General features: G+C 36.5%; 1 protein-coding gene across 1 annotated transcript in view; it reads right to left on the minus strand.

Annotated features, from left to right (window-relative positions):
• Window positions 1-298: 298 nt before the first annotated feature.
• Window positions 299-19524, minus strand: part of LOC131430434 (uncharacterized) — a 389228-nt gene continuing 370002 nt past the window's right edge. The window contains exon 3 of the mRNA XM_058595434.1: window positions 299-11877. Within this exon, the coding sequence (XP_058451417.1) occupies window positions 10288-11877 (1590 nt within the window). The 3' untranslated portion in view covers window positions 299-10287. The remainder of the gene's footprint in view (window positions 11878-19524) is intronic.

Here is a 19524-nt window from a genome sequence, read left to right on the forward strand (position 1 = left end):
ATCAGGGTTCGGTTTCAACAGCTCCAATGTGATCTCTGATCGTTCGGTCTTGATTTTTATTGTTTGTTTTGGATTCAAAGCGGAAACATTATCAGTCTGTTTGTATGTTTCGCAAAATTTGGGGCCCACTGTCCGATCTACCTACTAGGGGTGTTACTGCTTCGCATATCACAACGGAACCACGCGCATCGGACTCTCGACTCCCACCTTAATTATTTCATTCATTCCGTCAGTGTGTAAATGTAAGTATAAGTGACAAATTCATTCCATTCTTGTTTTACTTGCCTATTTCACTGTGTTTGTTTTTTTTTTATATTCTGTATGCGTAGGTAAATGTTGGTACTCTTAGATTTAATAGTTGTAGTTGTTTTTATCTTCATATTTTTTTTCCAAGCTTCTTATGACTCCTTATTCTATTGCGGTATGTCAAACCAAAAATTAACTTTTAGAGCCGAAACGTTTTTTTTTGTTCTTTTCATTCAGGAATAAGCGGAAATTTACATTATTATATCAGTTACCAAATGTTGGAAAGAGATAGTTTTGTTTAATATTTACTTCATGCGTAGTTTGCTTCGTTTTTTTTAAGTAGATATCGGACGCCGAAAACGTTGAGGTTGGGCTTTTTAAATAAAAAGAAATAATATTTCGCACAATTTCACAGAAATTAAATTTTAATTTTAAGCTTTGTTGCTATCCGTTTTGTTTATACTCTTGCTCTTCGGTTTTCGTTTCCCAACTTGAATCGTTTTTTCTTTCTTTGAAGGAAATTAACAACATATAGCTTTAAATATTACTTATTCCTAAGATATTTTCTCTCTTTTCCGTTAATTTTGAAACAATTTGGAACTAAATTTTGGATTTATTTATTTTTCGTTTTGTTTGCATTGTTTGAATATACTGCTGTCAAGTGTTTTAGTCTATTTTATGGTGGCGACAACCAGAGGTTCGATCAACGCGAAAGGGACGTACTGTAGGATACACTTTTCCAAACAATTTTGTTTTTCATTCTTTCTCAGATTACAGACAATTTTGAATTTAATTTTAGTTTGACATATCTTTAGTTAGTTGGTATTGAACTTATTACGTGTTACGTGTGTATGTTTCGTCATAATCATCATCACCCGTGTTGCTCTCGCTGTCGAGTTGCAAAATTTGAACAGCTCACAACATTTGCTCGGTAAAACTGGCTCAGGACAAATAGATTTCAGGCATTTAATGGGCAGTATTCACGTTACTTTCTAGATTTCGGTTAGCCCATAGTAGGTTTTTCTTCTTCTTCATTCTTCTCTTTCTTCTTATCGCTTATGAGCTTTCAACGCTTGTCGGTTATTTCTGACTTCAAATGCAATATCATATTATTATGTAATCAAAGATAATTTTCTGCTGAATAATCATCCCCTATCGCCCTAGGTTCAAAAAAGGTAATATACACGATTCAAAAAACTTTTCAATATTCGAAAAAATATGCAACCTTCGGGTTCACGGATCGATCGCTCTATCCTATTTGTACACAAGTTACTACTTTTGCTGATCCGTTTCCAAGGTTGAATGCATTTTTTGAACTGTGTTCGAAAATTCATTCGACAGTAGAGCACTTGCTTCCTTCAGACAAATGCTTCGCGAACGCATCGACAATCATTGTCAACTCGTTATTTCTTGTTTTTTTTCTTTTATTCTTATGTGTGAGAGTGTTGTTCTTTTCGTTTCTTTTTTTTATCTTCACAATATAAACCATAATACTTGATAACATTATTATTATTATTAATATTACGATATCGGGTTTTCCTCGTTACTAACAATATTTAACTCCATTGTGAACATGACAAGCACGGTTCACAAGCGTCTTGCTACAATCACACCACGTTGTAGACTTTCTTATCGTTTTTTTTTCTCACAGTGTTTGCTATCCATTGGGGTTTTGGGGACACGGAAAACCTATCCTTAGCTTCGACTATACTGTTCTAGTTGTTTTATCATGCTCCGTTTGATGGCTTCCGTTCCTCCGCATGTGGGGATGTGTCTGTGTGTTTGTGTATAAGAATATGTTTGAGAGAGAAAGAATGTCGTATCTATTGTATCACTTTACAATAGATTTGTTTGTTATAACCAACGTGTACAATAGTGCAGTTCGATTATTAGAGAAATCAACTCTTCTGCCTTTCTATTGTTTTTTTTTTCTCCTGAATTCTAAACTTGCAAACGTGGTTTTTTCTTCTTCATCTTATAATAATAGTAATAATAATAGTATTAATTATTATGTTTTATCAAAAAAAGAGATTCGAGGCTATATTGTAGAATATATTTAGTTTTATCCACTTTTTTTTATATTAATGCTTCTTTAAATACTTAAATATATCATTATCTTAACTGTTCTACTCTAACACGCTTCACGCGATTCTGCTTTCGCCTAATGCGCGGTCACACTTCCACTGTTTTAAATGCATTTAAATCATACAATTGATTTACTCAGTCGGAGTTATTTCGACTAATCAAACCGCCCTTCGTTCGCCATCAATATGACATTCGATCATCGTTTAATTATTTGTGTACGTACCCTATCGCTACCGCTTAATTGTAAATGTGTGTGTGTTTTTTTTGTGTCTGTGTGTGTGTATGTGTACGTGTGTAAATGAATAACTTATCAAACTAAACCGTTCCGTCAAACAAAACATGTTCGCTGTTTTCTTTATTTATTTTTTTCCCAATGATCGCCGATCAACTTCAGAAAACACCGGAAATGAACGAACTAATTTCCACTAATAGAAAGCTCTAAACCGAAGCTAATAATTACCCTAGAGAAAACGAAAAATCGTCAACTGTTTTTTTTTGTTGCTTTGTTTTACTTTGTCTAAAATCATGATCGTATATCTGCACGGCCGAATTTGATTCGAGTGTACCGCCGGGTCACGCGACGCGATCCGGGGGTACGGCTTTTTTTGCTTATATATTTTGTTTAAAGTTTGCAGCTGATCCACCGAGGGTTCTCCTTTTTTAAAGGTGTTCCTTTTTCGACGGATCAACCAGTTAATTTAGTTCATATTTAAGTCCTTGAATTGCTACAACGATTGGCTAAGATGTTCAAAGAGACGTTTTTTTTTTGTTAGCTTTACTACATACTACAGAAAACGAGGAGGATGTGAATCGATCAGCGATCGTTCCAGAACCGCACAACTATTCGTTACTCCAAATTGGGATGTTAGGATTCTCTTACATATTGTGAAAATTCGATAGGTCACAGACGGTTACATTGATTCTGTTTTATTATACATTTTTTTATATCCTGGTTGCTCCGTTCCCTTCCCTTTTTTATCATTGAACCCCAGATGGTTCTTAAAATCGTCAAAGCCAAAAAGACAGAATACAGAATATAGTAACCCGAGTAACAGTCGTAAATCAGCATGGGTTTTGTGAAAAGTAGGCGAGTTATTTCCAAAACAACTGTCATCTCATCAAGATGGCGTCGTGATAGGAGGCCGGCCAAACCTTATCCAGTGTCCATAAAAAGAGCTGTCAAACCATTTGTTTGAAGCCAGTATCGAATCTAATTTCAGCGTAATTGAATTGAAATTCGAGTTCTTATATCGGTATTGCTCACACCCCCTTTACTGAGTGCGAACCCAACACAGTACGGCGAAAAGAGTTTGTTTGATGGAACTACACCCTTAAAACAGATTCTCGAGCTTGGCAAAATGAAATGCCGAACTACATCGGCAACACGAAATTTTACTGATTTTTCAGTAGCCCACATGCTCTTTTCCGAAATTCGTCAAAGTAATATTCTGATATCTCGGTAAAGCGCTTTATTACCGTAGTTTGACATAACAACAAATATACCGAGATCAGCAAATTCGTTTGCCGAGAATCCGAACAGTGTGTTAGCTTTTACTGAAACTCGGCAAGACACTTGTCATCTAATGTCTCTAATGTTCGAGGAAAACATATAAATTAAATGAAGGAAAAAGATGTTTATATTTCTCGAAAAGGTATTGAAATTTCTTGAAACTATCTCTCATTCATATATATGTTACTCACAAATATCTGCTTATTTCCAGATATAGGCATTCAGAAGTACTAGAAATAATGGTCCTTAGCCGTCATATTTTTTTTAGTCTGCTGAATTAAGATACTGGAGCCCCGGCCACTGCACGATGTTTTTATTATTTGCTCTAAAAACCAAGCTAATTTAATGAACATCAAATGACTTTTTGATTTCGACATTAGGCCGTAAACCATCTGGCGAACTATTTTAACTTTTAGTTAAAATTTGATATTTCCTATCTAGTAGTTAAATTTAACTAAAACTGCGGCCCATTTCAAAGCTTGATGGCTGGAAAGTTGTTTGGGTTTATTTTGAACAGAAAAAAAATTATATCAAGTGGTTTATCAATTGCAATAGAGCGAGCGCAATAAGGGCATATTCAGGAGTGTTCTAGTTCTAGATGCATAATTTATATCAGTTTTAAAATTTAAATCTAGAAATTATAAAAAAATAAACTGGCAGCCCCAGCAGCGTTTTTTCTGTGTTTCAAATATAGAAACAATAGAACGGCAATGTATACCAGTTTTAAATTTGACAGTAGAACTGGTCGAATAAATAAAACTAAAACGGATTGCTGGTGATACGTTTGTTTCAGTTTCATTTACATTAAGACCACCCATATGAATCTTGCAGCTGCTGAATTTGCTCTAAGAACTTCGAGACTAACTTACTTCGTTTGAAAAAGTATTGGAACTTTTCATAGGGGTGTATTTTTTGACAGAATGATTTTTTTCAGTGTCGGAAAATAACCATCGATCTGTCAAAAATAGCCATGCTTTCGAGCAAGGTTATTTTTGACAACATCCAAATAACCGCTCGAGTGTCAAATTTTAACTAAAAGTTAAACTAATTCGCGGAATGGTCCACAACCTTAAAAACTTGAATTCGTGTCAGTATTCGGTTTGATTTTCTACACTCTCATTGAACATAACTCAAAATTGAGTGACACATCACTCAAATTCATAAAAAGTGCACGTACTCTAAACTTGAGCTACCAACTATCTACTCATTTTTGCGTTAAGGGACGAAATTTTCAAAACTTGAGTAATTTTCACTCAAAATAAGAAAAAAATATTTTGTTCAAAATTTGAGTAAGTTCAACTCAAAATTTGAGTTCCTTGCTCTCAAAATGAAGAAATTTTTCTTCGTTAATTTTCATATACTAAGTTGTTCTTCTTGCTTTTGAATGCGCAAAGTAGTGATTCAAACCCGTTTCCTTTTGAACGGTTTGGAGTACAAATTGAATTGTTTTGATATCTTTATGTTGCGCTTTTCACTAAGCATAATTGAATCCACAAATCATCTATGATTGACGTTGATTCATGTTTTTAAACCGGATCTAGAAACGGCAATGGAAAACTACGTATTCTTGCATTCTTTATTTCGATAAGAATATTCCGAGAATGAAAACGTTTTAATGTATGAATAAATGCGAGAGAACTCATGGCAACGAGTTTATTTTACTCAAATCCATACTCAAACTTTGACATATTGTTTCAGTTTATGAATTTGAGTAATCGCAACTCAAACCATGAGTTATGTTCCAAGAGCGTGTATAAGAATAAAAATATAATAAATTAAAACGAAGAGTTTTACTAAGGCTGTGAAACATTTCGCGGTTAATTTTAACTTTTGGTTAAAATCTGACACTTGAGTGATTATTTTGTGCCGAGTAGTTAAATTTAACTGAAACTGCGGCCCATTTCAAAGTTTGACGAATGGAAAGTTATTTGGGTTTGTTTTGAACTGGAAATAATTTTGACTAATGAATCGATATTAGAATTTTCTTTGCAAGATTTTTTGCGAAAAATAACCACCGATCTTTCAAAAAATAACCATGCTTTCGACCACTCGAAGGTCAGATTTCAACCAAAAGTTAAAATTAACCACGAAATGGTTCACAGCCTAAATATTGCATACATCGTTTTGACGGAACGTTTGCCGATATTCGTTTTTTTTCTCCATTTTACAACACAAACTTAAGAGATAAATGGATGAAATTTTGCAAACTTCATTGGGGTGAAATAACTGAAAATTTTACGCTGCCTTTCAATTATGAACGTGATTTACATATTGCTTCCGAAGGAAGAAGAGTAATTTTGGTTCCAGGAGCTACGTGTTTACGAAACTGTTTTGAATTTGAGCGTTACAGAAAACATTCACGAGAGGTTTGTGTTCATACGATGAACTTTAAAAATCCATTTCAAATGAATTTGACCTTTATTAGACATCAAATGGATTTGACCTTTATCAGAGCAAATTCAGCAGCTGGAAGTTTTATATGGGAGATCTAAAATAGAACTGAAACTGGAGCAAACGTATCTCTATGTGCATATTTATTCGAACAGTTCTACTGTCAAACTTCAAACTGGTATTTTTTGTATACGTTCCTTTTAGTTCTAGTTCTGTTCCAGATTGCCTATATAAAATTTCCAGCTGTTGAATTTGCTCTAAAACGTTGCTAGTGCTGCCATTTTTCTTGTTATAATTTTCAGATTTAAATTTTAAAACTGACATAAATTATGCATCTAGAACTGAAACACTCCTGAACATGCCCTTAACATCTTTGACAGTGGTTTACGCTTATATACACGCTCTCTGAACATAACTCATGGTTTGAGTTGCGATTACTCAAATTCATAAACTTGAACAATATGTCAAAATTTGAGTATGGATTTGAGTAAAATAAACTCGTTGCCATGAGTTCTCTCGCATTTATTCATACATTAGAGTAAGCGTTGAGTTTTTAAACGTTTGAGTGAAAAAAATACTTCTTGCAGTTCAGTACGTTTTCATTCTCGGAATATTCTTATCGAAATGAAGAATGCAAAAATACGTCGTTTTCCATTGCCGTTTCTAGATCCGGGTTTGAAAACATAAATCAACGTCAATCATAGATGTTTTGTGGTTTCAATTATGCTTAGTGAACAGCGCATCAAAATATCAAAATAATTCAATTTTTACTTCAAACCTTTCAGAAGGAAACGGTTTTAAATCACTATTTTGCGCATTCAAAAGAAAGAAGAATATCTTTGTATATGAAAATTAACGAAGAAAAATTTCTTCATTTTGAGAGCAAGGAACTCAAATTTTGAGTTGAACTTACTCAAATTTTGAACGAAATTTTTTTTTTCTTATTTTGAATAAAAACTACTCTAGTTTTGACAATTTCGTCCCTTAACGCAAAAATGAGTACACTGATAAAAAAATGCACGATCGATTTATATGTAAACACCACTTCAATTTCTAATGCTTTTTCATTTCAATACATAACCAAAGCGATTTGTTACAAGATATCATGTGCAAATTCACTAAGATGCGAGATTGAATTATTTTTCACTCAGCTTTGATGTGTTTTTCCTTTGGATGTGATGTGTTTTGCTATTGAATCGAACTGCATGTGCTAAACATTTCATTTTCTAGTGGGAATGAGTACAGCACAAATGTATGTGCAAAACACTTGAATCGGTCAACTCTGTTTCCACGGAAATCTATGTGGAAAACAACGTGACATTCACATGAAACGCATATAGAATCTAGAGGTAACAATATATCTTATCGTTTTTATGTGCATTTCATATAAACGTAGCATGATTTCCACTAAATATCAATAGTTTTTACACTCATTTGATGCGTTAAGTGTATATTTTCATGAATTTCATGTGTTCTACAAGCAGTGATAGATCAAATGCATTGCACATGATGCAAGCGTGCAAATTATTTTCAGTGTAGATAGTTGGTAACTCAAGTTTAGAGTACGTGCACTTTTTATGAATTTGAGTGATGTGTCACTCAATTTAGAGTTACGTTCAATGAGAGTGTATAGAATGACTGATGCAAATTTGATCAAAGTAGTCGATCGTGTTCAGAAATAACGTCAAATGGAACTTTAAAAAATACAGCTGGAATTCGCTAGTTGGAATATTTTGCATTCCATCTAGTGAATCGTGTTCGTTAATCGGAATGACTGACAGCTGGTTGATACTTTCAGGAGACACACAGATTATTCGTTTGTTTTCTGTAAGTTAGCTGGTAAATGTTCATGATTCGAATTTAAATTTATTTCGAAGTATGCACAATAAAAATGACTGAATAAAATTGCACTTCAATTTATTGAGTCCATTATTCAAACCTAAGAAATGAATCAACCGCCAGGAAGCAAGCCGACTAAGCTCTTACTAATCCGTAATCCGCGATGTTGAATGCAGTGAGTTGACACGGGAGCAGATCGCAAAACATACGGAATTGGAAGTTATACGCAACATGTAATCCTTTTAAAAGTCATATAAACTATTTATATGTTGCAACAATAAAGTTAATTTGAAATGCTAGATGTTTTGTTTTCTTAATAATAGTTCCGAATCACATTTGTTGACTCCTTTATCATAATGACGTTCTAACGTCAATATACTTTTGACAATAGATTTTAGCATAGCAGTGCTTTTTAATTGGATCTTGCTCCAACTAACGAATACCCAATTAACGAACACCTCAACTAACGGAGCTCCAACCAGCGAATTCCGGTTGTAAGTATTGCGCTCAAACCTCTGAAGAATCCTAAGTGGTTCGATGCTAAGCTGTGCTAAGTGCCGAACACGCCGAAAACAACAGTTTATCGAGTGTTAAAAATCTACAGTCAGCGAACCTGCGAAAATTCCGGAACCTGGGAGCGTCAGCTGTACAGCAAGATGTGTAGGGTGTCTTGAAGCCTATCCCGCTCTTTAGGTCCAAGATGTGACCAGAACATGCAACGCAAACTTTCAAACGGTGCGGAACATGCTTCCAAGGGAAAGATACAAGTCGTACAAGCCAAAAAAAAAACATCCGACCGGATATGAAGCTAAATTCCGGGGCGAAAAAAACGTGTAAGGCTCTTGTACCACTACGTCAAACTCGATTTTAAGCAGCTTTCCGGTAAAAAGTTTTACATCGTGACTGGACTTGGAGTTATGTCGGGAAGATTCGAGTTAGTGTTTGTCGACAACTTTGCGAAGAGGACCATTATTTGGTAAGTGATTTGCTGTTGTTGCCTGAAAAAGGAACAATGTCCGATGTTAACCCTTTCCAATTTCGATTTGTTTCTTAGTCTTGTTGAGACTGCATCCTACGAGAAAAAAGATTGAAAAGAAGTCACCGAAGAGACGGGAATCGAACCCATAACTTCTCCTAACCGAAGAAACAAACCCCTAATTATTATTGCAATTTCTGAAAGTATATTAAGGATAGACTTCATTTCTCAAGCTTACTAAAAAAAATACGCGAGCATTAACGGTAGACCAGGTTGGTAGATTTATCTGCACAAGGAACGAAGCAACAGCACCCTGGATAGTTCTTCCCATTCGTCCACAGTGTAACCATCAGTAACCTATCGAATTACGCCGCAAATGTTACTGCTGCTTTTTTTAAGTTTCATCGAATCTGCTTTTATTTCGTTAGGTTATGTTTCATTGAAGTGTGTATGTGCTTTTTAGGATTTACAATACAGATGAAACGACTCTCAGTGGGTTAAGGATGCTTAGATGCTACAGATAATCCTCTCTATTCGTCATTCACTCATTGTTTAAATCATAGGTTTTGTTGTGTGTGTGTGTAGGTGTGTTTGTGTGTTCTGGCTATTGATAATAGAACTATCAATTTTAGTTTGCCCCTTATGCTCATCCTAGCTTTCTTTTTGCTTGTCTAAACACAAACTAAGAAAAAAAATGTCTTCTATAAACTAGAGGGGAAATATGAAAATATAGATTGCTATAAAAATCACAACTTAGTATACGCAAAATACCGGAAGATTGGACAACCTGTCAGGAACTGGGGTTCTTGGGTAACGAAGGAAAACTGGGTTGTAGATGTAAAGGTTGCAGAGAGGTGAGAGAAAATGTGTATAAAAATAATCAACAAAAATAATTCCTTTTTCATGGTTCGCTCGCGGCTTTTGAGCGCGAGTCTTATCTGCCTAGTTGCTGCTTATCCTCGACAGTCATCGGCTGATTCTGCTGTTGATGTTGGTGGTATTTGATGATCACGTTTGAGGTACCACCACCTCCTCCAGAAGCAGCGTTAATGCTGTTGCTGTTACTACTGCCGTTTAGGGTACCGCTTTTACAGTTAACAATCTTCACTTGCTTGCCGTTATTGATTAGAATCGACGGCGGTCCCGACACGGCTACTACGGGTACAGACAAAGATGATGATACTGATGATGATGTTGCTGCTGCTGCTGAAGAGGATGAAGCATTGTTGCAGGATGCTGATCATGAGTTCTGTTTGACTACGATCACACCCGGTCGACACTGTTGATGCTGCTGAAGAATTTGGGATGCGGTCTGTTGAGCAGAAACGACTGAAGGGGATGAACTGCAACTGATTGTTGGGGTGATCGAAACGGAAACGATCGCAGGATTGCTGCAAGCACTGGCATTGCTCGCACTGCTTGAGGATGACGAAGTGGCAGCTGCAGGCGAGGAGGTAATGGAGTTGATTGATGGGGAACAGCTACCAAGCGGGGGTGCCGTACGGAACTTCAAATAGGGCTCCAGCTGACTTTGGCGCTGATCGCGTTCCTTCTGTTGATGCTTACTTGAGGTCGTCAGAGCAAGTGGAACTTCTTGCACTTGGCGGGGATGGACAGTTACAGTTTGACTTTGCTGCTGATGTCCACCAGGAACCACGGCATCGAAAGCATCTCCCTCAAGGTGCCGGATAGCTTCAACTATCGTCTCCAGATTGTGACGACAGGTGTTGATGCGTGACGCTGCCTGCTGTTGCTGCGAAGTTACCAACTTACTGCTCGTCAGATGGGTCAAATGGTCATCACTGACGACAATAGACGAGGGCGAATCGATTCGTTCAACTTCTACCTTCGGTTCGGCTTTGATGGCTGCCTCTAGGATAGTTGGATAGCGGTTCTTTTTCGGAGGAAGCGTCACAACCGTTTCGATTGTTGGCGATCGGGAACGTGATCGCTTCATGAACACTTTGTCCTCTTTCAATGGAACGATCGTCGGCTTTGGAATGGGATTCGGAACAATTTCTTCGATAATCTCCGGCGTGCAGACGATCAGTTGTTTCTTGCCCAGCAGTCCAGTGTCCAGTTCGATCAGCTGGACGTTTTCAATTTCCTTGCCAATTTTCGCCGTCATCGGTTTTTGGATGGTGGACACGGTGATTTCCTCGTAAGTTTCCCTCGCTTCGCCCATATCCGGATGATCCTGATACAGTACTCGGGCCGGATAGATCTGTCGTTCCAAGGCCTTTAACCTTTCCTCAAAGACAGCCTTCTGCCGTCGTTCGATTTCCAGCTGGTGCTTCATGTCCAAATAATCTTTAGCCGACACGTTGAAAGTCGCACAGGCCCGTCCATTCACGGCAGCAGTAACGATGGTCTGTCCGTGTCCGGTAGCATTGTTCACGACCTGCATGAGACTAACCGGTTCCGGTGACATCGAGCCGAGCCCCTCATCGGACGAATCCGACACCGGCTGAACCGTCATGATGGCGTCGATTTTGCGTTTCTTGGCAACCGTGGCCACCTGAACAGCTCCTCCCTGAACTGGTGTTCCTGTTCCTGGTGGTGCTGCCACCGGAGTAGGGAGAGCAGCTCCCACATTGGTCACCACTGTCGCCGGTCCCGTTGTTGCTACTGCTGCCGAGGCTGCTGTCAGTACCGTGGTAGCTCCAGGAACATTTTGGGTGTTGGTTTGTTGAAGTTCGGCCGTCGCAACGGCCCCATTGTGATCTTGCTGGTCTAGCAATCGCTTCAGCTGACAGTTTTGCGATAGTAGACGCGTTTTCTCCTGCTCCAGAGCGTAGATGTATTCGGCTGTTTGTTGCAGGATGGCAGCCTGTGGGAAAGAGAAAAAAAAACGAAATGAAGCTATTAGTGGAAGCAGCGCTAATGAAAAATAGCTATATAAAATGGTCAATAATCTAATTCAGACCGATCGTTCATAGTGTACATGTACGGTGCACTGTTTCGTCGAATCTTTACGGTTTCCTTAAGTAAATTGAGTTCAACAGCAGAGCGGATTTCGGAAAATTAAGTAACGAATAGGAAAATTGTACAGTATTGTTTTTATACACTTATTGGCAGGTCCGTGCGCAGAGGGAGAGGGGGATCTTTGACCATCGGACGGCACCACTTACCAATCGTATTTAGGCAGGACACAAATTTTTAGTATTTTCAATTACCGTATCGTATGTTACCAGTTAGGTCATGTGGTCTACTGGGACTCTCTTCAACTTCAACGCACATTCTGACTTCTTTAAACATGTTGTACCACTTAAATGTTGTTGTTTTTGATAGAACTTGGTTCCCGTAAGTCTTCTGCAGCATTCGAAATGTTGTTTCAGCGGTTATTCCATTTAAAAAACAAAATTTTATCAACACTTCTTTGTTGAACAATTTTAGACAATGTACAAATAGAAAACATTCTTTTCGACATGCTTATCTCAAACAGTAATGACTTTTTTAAATTGACATTTGAAATAGATATTACCACTGTGTCACCAAAAAAAAACCTTCATAAATATTATTGTGGTGTTCTAGAAATAACCGTTCATTAAATATAAACAGGAAAGTTTATTCGAACGTAATCTAGCAAAAACTACGAATCAAAACACCCTATAGTTCCAAAACTGAAAGTATTACACACAAGGAATTCAGGAATTCTGTATGAAACCATAATACTATGTTCACACCTTCAGAAAATAACATGTTTTAACGATAGTATCACAACTTTGCTTCCGCAATTTTTGGCATTAAAAATGCCTTACTCTTCACTATATGGGGCCGGGTGTCAATTAAAAGTTTCAAAAATAGTCGCGTAACCTTTTTGTGTCATAATTTTGAACGTTAATAACTCGGTCATTTGTTGATGGATTGTTATAATTTAACAACCAATCGATTCGGAAACTTTTAACTTAAACATGTATGACGACGTCGTTTCAGTATTTCAATAGCATACTATTGAAAAAATGGTTAGAATCGACCTATGTTTTCATCCACCAATCCCCGTTGAGCAAAATGACGTCAACTTCTTGTTCGGCATAGGAGGCTTTGCGTCATGCATAAAAAACACCGCAACGTTATGCGTAGTATGAAGAGAAATCTATAAATATAGGCTGCACAATATTTCTTTGCCTAGTTGATGTTTGACTGTGAATGAAACAAGTAGCTCGTCCAGTGAACTGATTACTGGATTGTGTATGCGTTCGCTCGCTGGATTGTCGCTTTTGCATTATGTGTTGGTGAAATTTCCTGTTGTCTGCGCAACACCGTGTTCGCTTGAGTATCTTATATATCATCTAGCTATTGAAGAACCGAATTAGCGTGGTTACCGATTCTTTTGAAATATCCCTTGTATTTAGCAAATTTTTGGTCGATTTTGCCATTAAAAATGCCTTACACTTCGCTTCCCGAGGCTGGGTGTCAATTTAAAACATGCATAACTAATCGCGTAACATTTTTCTGTCATAATTTTAAATGCTTATAACTTAGTCATTTGTTGATGGATTTATATAATTCAACAACCAATCGATTCGGAAACATTTAACTTAAACTTATGAGATGACGTTATTTGAATATTTCAATTGCATACCTCGATGATTTGTTAATGGATTATCCTAATTTAAATGATTCCTAAGCTTCAATATTGTAAGCTTGAAAATGTTTTAATTTGTCAACGGATCGGTTTGCATACTTAAATCTCCATTCCCATACGAACAAAACGGTGGCGCGAAAATGGATTCAGTATAAAGTTGTGTTATGATGATAATCATAGATACTTCTTCTTCATTATATGTGACTGAACAAGTTGTTGTCTCACCAGGAATTAAACGCTTCAAAAGATTCAAAATTAAATTCTGAAACTTATCTAAAAGCGGCCTCCTCGGTTTAGTAGTATAAATGAGTTCCACAGGCTCACATATACAGTTCAATTAGATGCAATATCATATAGTATCAAAGATAAACTCAAGGTAAGTTTACCTGCGGTTTTACATGTATCGTTTGAATAGGAACCCTCGTAGAATTTGGTTAACCGCCAGTTTAAATTTAATTATTATTTGCTTCAAAACAATAAACGTCTGATGGCTACACGCGTTGTAACTATGACAATGTTCATTCATATGTTAATAACATCAAGTTACAATATTAACAAAATTTCGGAATTTTGTTGCGTATCCATTCCGTATATTCCTAATATGCCAAAGCGAAAATCAATGTAAGTAACTAAATATTTTATGCGGACTGTTTCACATGCTTCCTTCCTCGTATTGTTGCCATATTATTTACCGACATTTTCCGAAGATTATTGACGATTTTGAAGAAGGATTAATAAAATTACACTATTACTGAGTGTACCGGTACAACATCTTTCGTTAAAATAAATAAAATCTTTTCTTGGATCAATTAACTGTTTATAAAATTAATAAGTTTGTACGTTTCTCGAAAATTATTATCATAAAATAAAAGTTTTATTTGTTCAGGTTTAAATGTTTAGGTTGTTTGTATCTAAAATTGAGCTTTCGGGTAATTTTGAATTCATCATAATTGACTTCTAGTTAAAGGACGTTATTCAAAAACTTAACAGTGTAAAAATTTGTGGAAAGGGATCAAAATTGAATAGAATCAATAATCAAGAAAGATTCTAATTGTCAATTTTATCATTCGCTAACAATCTCAGCGCTTAAACTAGAGCAAGTTTGTAATTAGTCAATTGAATATGTTTTTAGTTTAGTGTGTCATCATCATTATCATCTTTATTTTTGTATTAATTATGAAGACCCTAGAAACGTTTCATTTTTAATGTTATTGTGCTCGGTCGTGTCTTGAATACAACCCTCTAATTTTTTTTTTTTTAACTAAAAGCTTTATTGCGAAAAAGTGCTTACAAATGTATTATTTAAAGTATTGTCCGTCGCTAGCGACAACTTCCTCCGGCAATTTTCGGCTCGATAAAAAGAGTCCTCTTTTGACGCTATCCATGAAGCAATCCATTTGTCCAACTCTTCGAAGGATTGATCTGCCAGGCCGTGTGCCATCGAACGGAATAGGTGGAAGTCAGAAGGGGCGATATCTGGGGAATACGGCGGGTACTTTTTACGTTGACAAAATCCGAGAAATAAGAAACAGCCAGGTACTGCTCCTAGCTATGGATGATGTTACCGTTTCACGCCAATTGCCGATTAGGTTTTTTACCGTCACTGCTAACCTCAATCGGATGAACACATTTTGACAATTCAGCGGTACTGTTTGTAAACATACTTTTTGTTTATTTGTCTGTTGACAAACGGATGAGAACGTTCACGGTCCGTATATCGCCTAAATAGAGTTTCAAAACATTTGTTAACGATTCGTTCCAGAGTTTTATTAAATAAAAGTGGCTAGTTGTGAAGTGTACAGATGATTGTTTGAGATGTGTTCCTCGATTTCGTTTAAACTTGTTTGTAAACAGTACCGCTGAACTGTCAATGATGAATTCTTGTTCATTTGTGACGTCACGATAAAAAAACTAATGTTTCGAAGCTCTGTTGCTTCAAAACGTTGGCCATTTAAGTGAAATAAATATTTTCGAACAACAAATGACCAAAAAACTCATCTCTTAATACAAAAAACAAAACTGGTTCCCAGCATCAATGAGCGAAATTTGAATAAATCAGTTTAGTGTGAGGTGACTTGCAATTTTTAAATTCAAATGATGAACCTCTGATGAACTTTCAAACTGTAAACAAACCACCGGCGGCTGTCAGAAAAAAGTTCATTCTGTTAATTTTGTGAGGTAATGTTCGTGCAAAACCTATTTAGGGAAAACATGTTTTATACTATGTTCACACCTGCAGAAAATAACATGTTTTAACGATAGTAATATAAAGTTAAAACCGCACTGTTCACATTAAGACTATGTTATACGAATGACATATTACTTGGTATTGAGTTTGTTTATAAAAAAACTGCAAAAATGCCTACGTCGCAGGTAGGAAAGAAAAACAGTATTTTGAAAACATCCGAAAAATAAGAAACAAGTCAGGTACTTCTCCTAGCTATGAAGGATATTATCGTTTCACGCTTATTGCCAACGTTTCGAATATTTTTGAGCAGCAAATGATAAAAAAAGTAATCTTTTAATTCAAAAACAAAAGTGGTTGTACTAGTCTGCGTTGCCAGGTCGTTTTTCCAAAAATCTGTATTCTGCGCAAAAATCTATCTGTTCCATATCGGTATCAGAGTCTCTTCTACATAAGTAATAGAAAATGTCACCAAGAGGTGAACAAAAAAAAGGTCCCACGAATACCGTTTCTCATGTCTATTCAAGCTAAAAACCAAAATCAGTACTTATCTGTATGATTCGTGAGTTATCGGTATTTCGGGAGTACATATCTGTATTGCGGTTTAGACGGCAAAAATCTGTATAAATACCGAAAAATCGGTATACCTGACAACGTTGGTACCAGTTTCCAGTTTTGTTTTATTATGATTACATGGCTACTTTGATGGAAAACTGCTGTTGTTGAACAGCTTGTCAATTGACATAGTTGTAAAGTGACAGAAAATGCTAGCAGGGTTACTTTACTGACAATTATATCATGTTATTTCGGGAAAACATGTTTTAATGTGACGTTTCTGAATATGAAATAACGCAAAAGTAAAACATGTTATTTCGCTTTAAACATGATATCAGAGTTAAAACTTGTTTAAACTCATAGTGTGAACATGGTATTAATGTGATGTTTCTGATAATGAAACAACGCAAAAGTAAAACATGGAATAAGAGTTAACTCGCTAACTTATAAATTCAAAGGAAAAGTCTTATACTCGTTTTAACTCACAGTGTGAACATAGTATAATACTTTTCCTTTAAATCTATAAGTTCGTGAAAATCGATTTGGCCATCTTGAAAAAAAGTAAGGTAGATCCTTTTTGCCTTCTATTTCCAATGAAACCTTTAATTTCGAGGACCACAATAGCAAAAGTTGATGCGTTTCACTAGCAACATATATGACCTACAAATCGGAACAGTTTCCAACCTTATTTAAAATAAATTTTCCCTTTTTTGCTACTTCGCTTCAGATAGCGGATTAAATTTTTTAAAGCTTTAGCCAGTAATTCCGGAACCGGAAGTTGGGCCCAGATATGATACTGTACTTGACTTCTTCCATCCCGAACGTAAACGGTTTTGTTTTATCGACTGACTTGGATGAGATGTGAAAGCGAACTGCTTCTGATACTTATCAACGTTTCATGCATTTCTTAGACAATTGGCATCAGGAAAAAAAATTTCGATTTCGGAAATTTCAACATTTTTCTAAGCTCCTGAGTCGATTTTTATAAGGCGGTTACACCGGATCTGGACGTGTCATGTATTTCTAGGACATTTGGCATAAAAAAATTCTTACATTTTGCGGTTTTTTGCCTACACGGGTTTCCGAAGTTACGCGTTCTCAAATTCTCAGTCCCAAAGTTGATTTTTACAAAAAAATGTCGAGATTACACTAGATGTCAACATTTCATGCATTTCTAATTTTTTTTTTTGAGATTACGCCAGATCTGGACGGTTAATGCATTTCTAAAATATTTGGCATCGAAAAAAAATTTCCTTTAGTTTTGAGGTTTTCTTACGCGGATTTCTGAAGTAACGCGGATTTTTGAAGTAACGCGGTTTTTTACACGGATTTCCGAAGTTACGCGATTACATATCCCCCGAATAGAATGAGACCTCAGTGTACTCTTCACCCCGGTGTGACTCTTCACCCCGTGAGTAAGTAATCAGCTTAGGTGTTGGTTGTTGGTTGATGGTGAAACAGGAGTACTGCGCTCACTAGTTTCCGTTGTTGCGCGACGGTCCTTGTTTTTGTTTGAAGATGTCTTTTTTGCAGTTTCAGTGCAAGGTATGCCGTAGTGTGCAGGTTGTTCACAAAACTGACATGCAACCAGTTGATTTTCATACGCAATCAGCGTTTTACACGGATGTATCCCGTCTTGATCACAAATGATGTAAGAGGGAATTGCTTTACGTAGTTGCATATCCCGTTATTAACCGAAGCAAATGCAATTGCATCTCTTTCACGTTTGAACATAATGTACACACAGTAAGACGCCTTGTTGAATTGAATCTCACTTACATAATTAACGTTTAGATGCATTCGTTCCTTAAGCAAGATTTCAATTTCGGTTGCTGCTGGTCTAACCTTGCAGCGCTTGAAATCAAACAAATTGAATTTGGTCTTGTAGGCCAAGTTTCAGGCTTTGTTGAATCGTATTTGCTTATTTCGTACACTCTATTGTTCACTGCACTATATTGTCTTTGTTTCTATCGTCTCGACCGTAAGCAATTGTCGACTGTGTCGGATGAGATGCGAGCACGAACTGAATAGGTTCGTTGTTGGTTTCCGTTTTCTTTATAGCGTGTACGAAATTGAACAAAGTTCGCTGTGTGCATTGTTTGTAAAGGCGAATTGTGTTTTCTTCGTCCGTACCAGATGCGTACTGGTTTTGTATCATCATTTTATATGGCGGTTTGACAGCTTTGATACTCATCGTTCTGGAATTGCGGAACGGGAAGTCAGATCCGGATGAAATTTCACAGTAACTTCTGAGACAATATGCGCTTCAATTTAAATCAAAATGTGGGAAAATTGAATGAGAAATCGAAGTGAGTTCTACTATTGAAAATTTTCTTCACTACCTTCGGTACTTCCGGAACAAGAAATGGGAAACTAATGAGTTCTGCAAACTAGAAGAATTTATCAGTCAATTTTATGGGACTTGGACTTGTGTTCGCCGTCGTTTGTGAAATAATTTGAAGACCTTTCGTTTGAATCTTAGTTTGTGAAAATCGGTCAAGCCATTTCCGAGAAAAGTGAGTGCATATTTTTGTTATATACATACACAGAGAGAGAGAGAGAGCTTTGCTCAGTTCGTCGAGCTGAATCGAATGGTATATGAAATTCGGCCCTCCGGGTCTTGGTTGAATAGTCGGTTTTCACAGTGATTGCATAGACTTTCTATATGAGAAAGGCAAAAACGGTAGAAAATGATAACCCGAGCATTTTAAGGGGCGGGTAGGGTCTAACACATTTTAAAAATCTTTTTTTTTTCTTTATATTTTTCATAGTAAAACATTTCAAGAATATTCTGTGAAATGTTCAAGCCTTTCTGAACAAAACTCAGCAAGTTGTGGGTCTTTATCTTTGCTTATCTTATACTGCGAAGAAGTAAGAGCTCGGCACACAGGTCCAAGATTTCTGCTTCGACTGACTTAAAAACTTGACAAAACATTCTTGAAATGTTTCGTTATAACATATTATAAAAACAAAAAAAAATGAATTTTTGATAATGTTACCCCTTGAGTAACAAATTGTTTCCATTGATTTTATAGACAAAAAAACTTAAGGCGCGTTTCTCTCGTAAGCAAGTTTTGAAAGTCCGTGTCCATCGTCATTCAAAAACTTCTGCATCAATTTTTTTAAAACTTTGCACACACTTTCTACAT

Source organism: Malaya genurostris, chromosome 2 (assembly GCF_030247185.1).
Source record: "Malaya genurostris strain Urasoe2022 chromosome 2, Malgen_1.1, whole genome shotgun sequence".
NCBI classification, from domain to species: domain Eukaryota; kingdom Metazoa; phylum Arthropoda; class Insecta; order Diptera; family Culicidae; genus Malaya; species Malaya genurostris.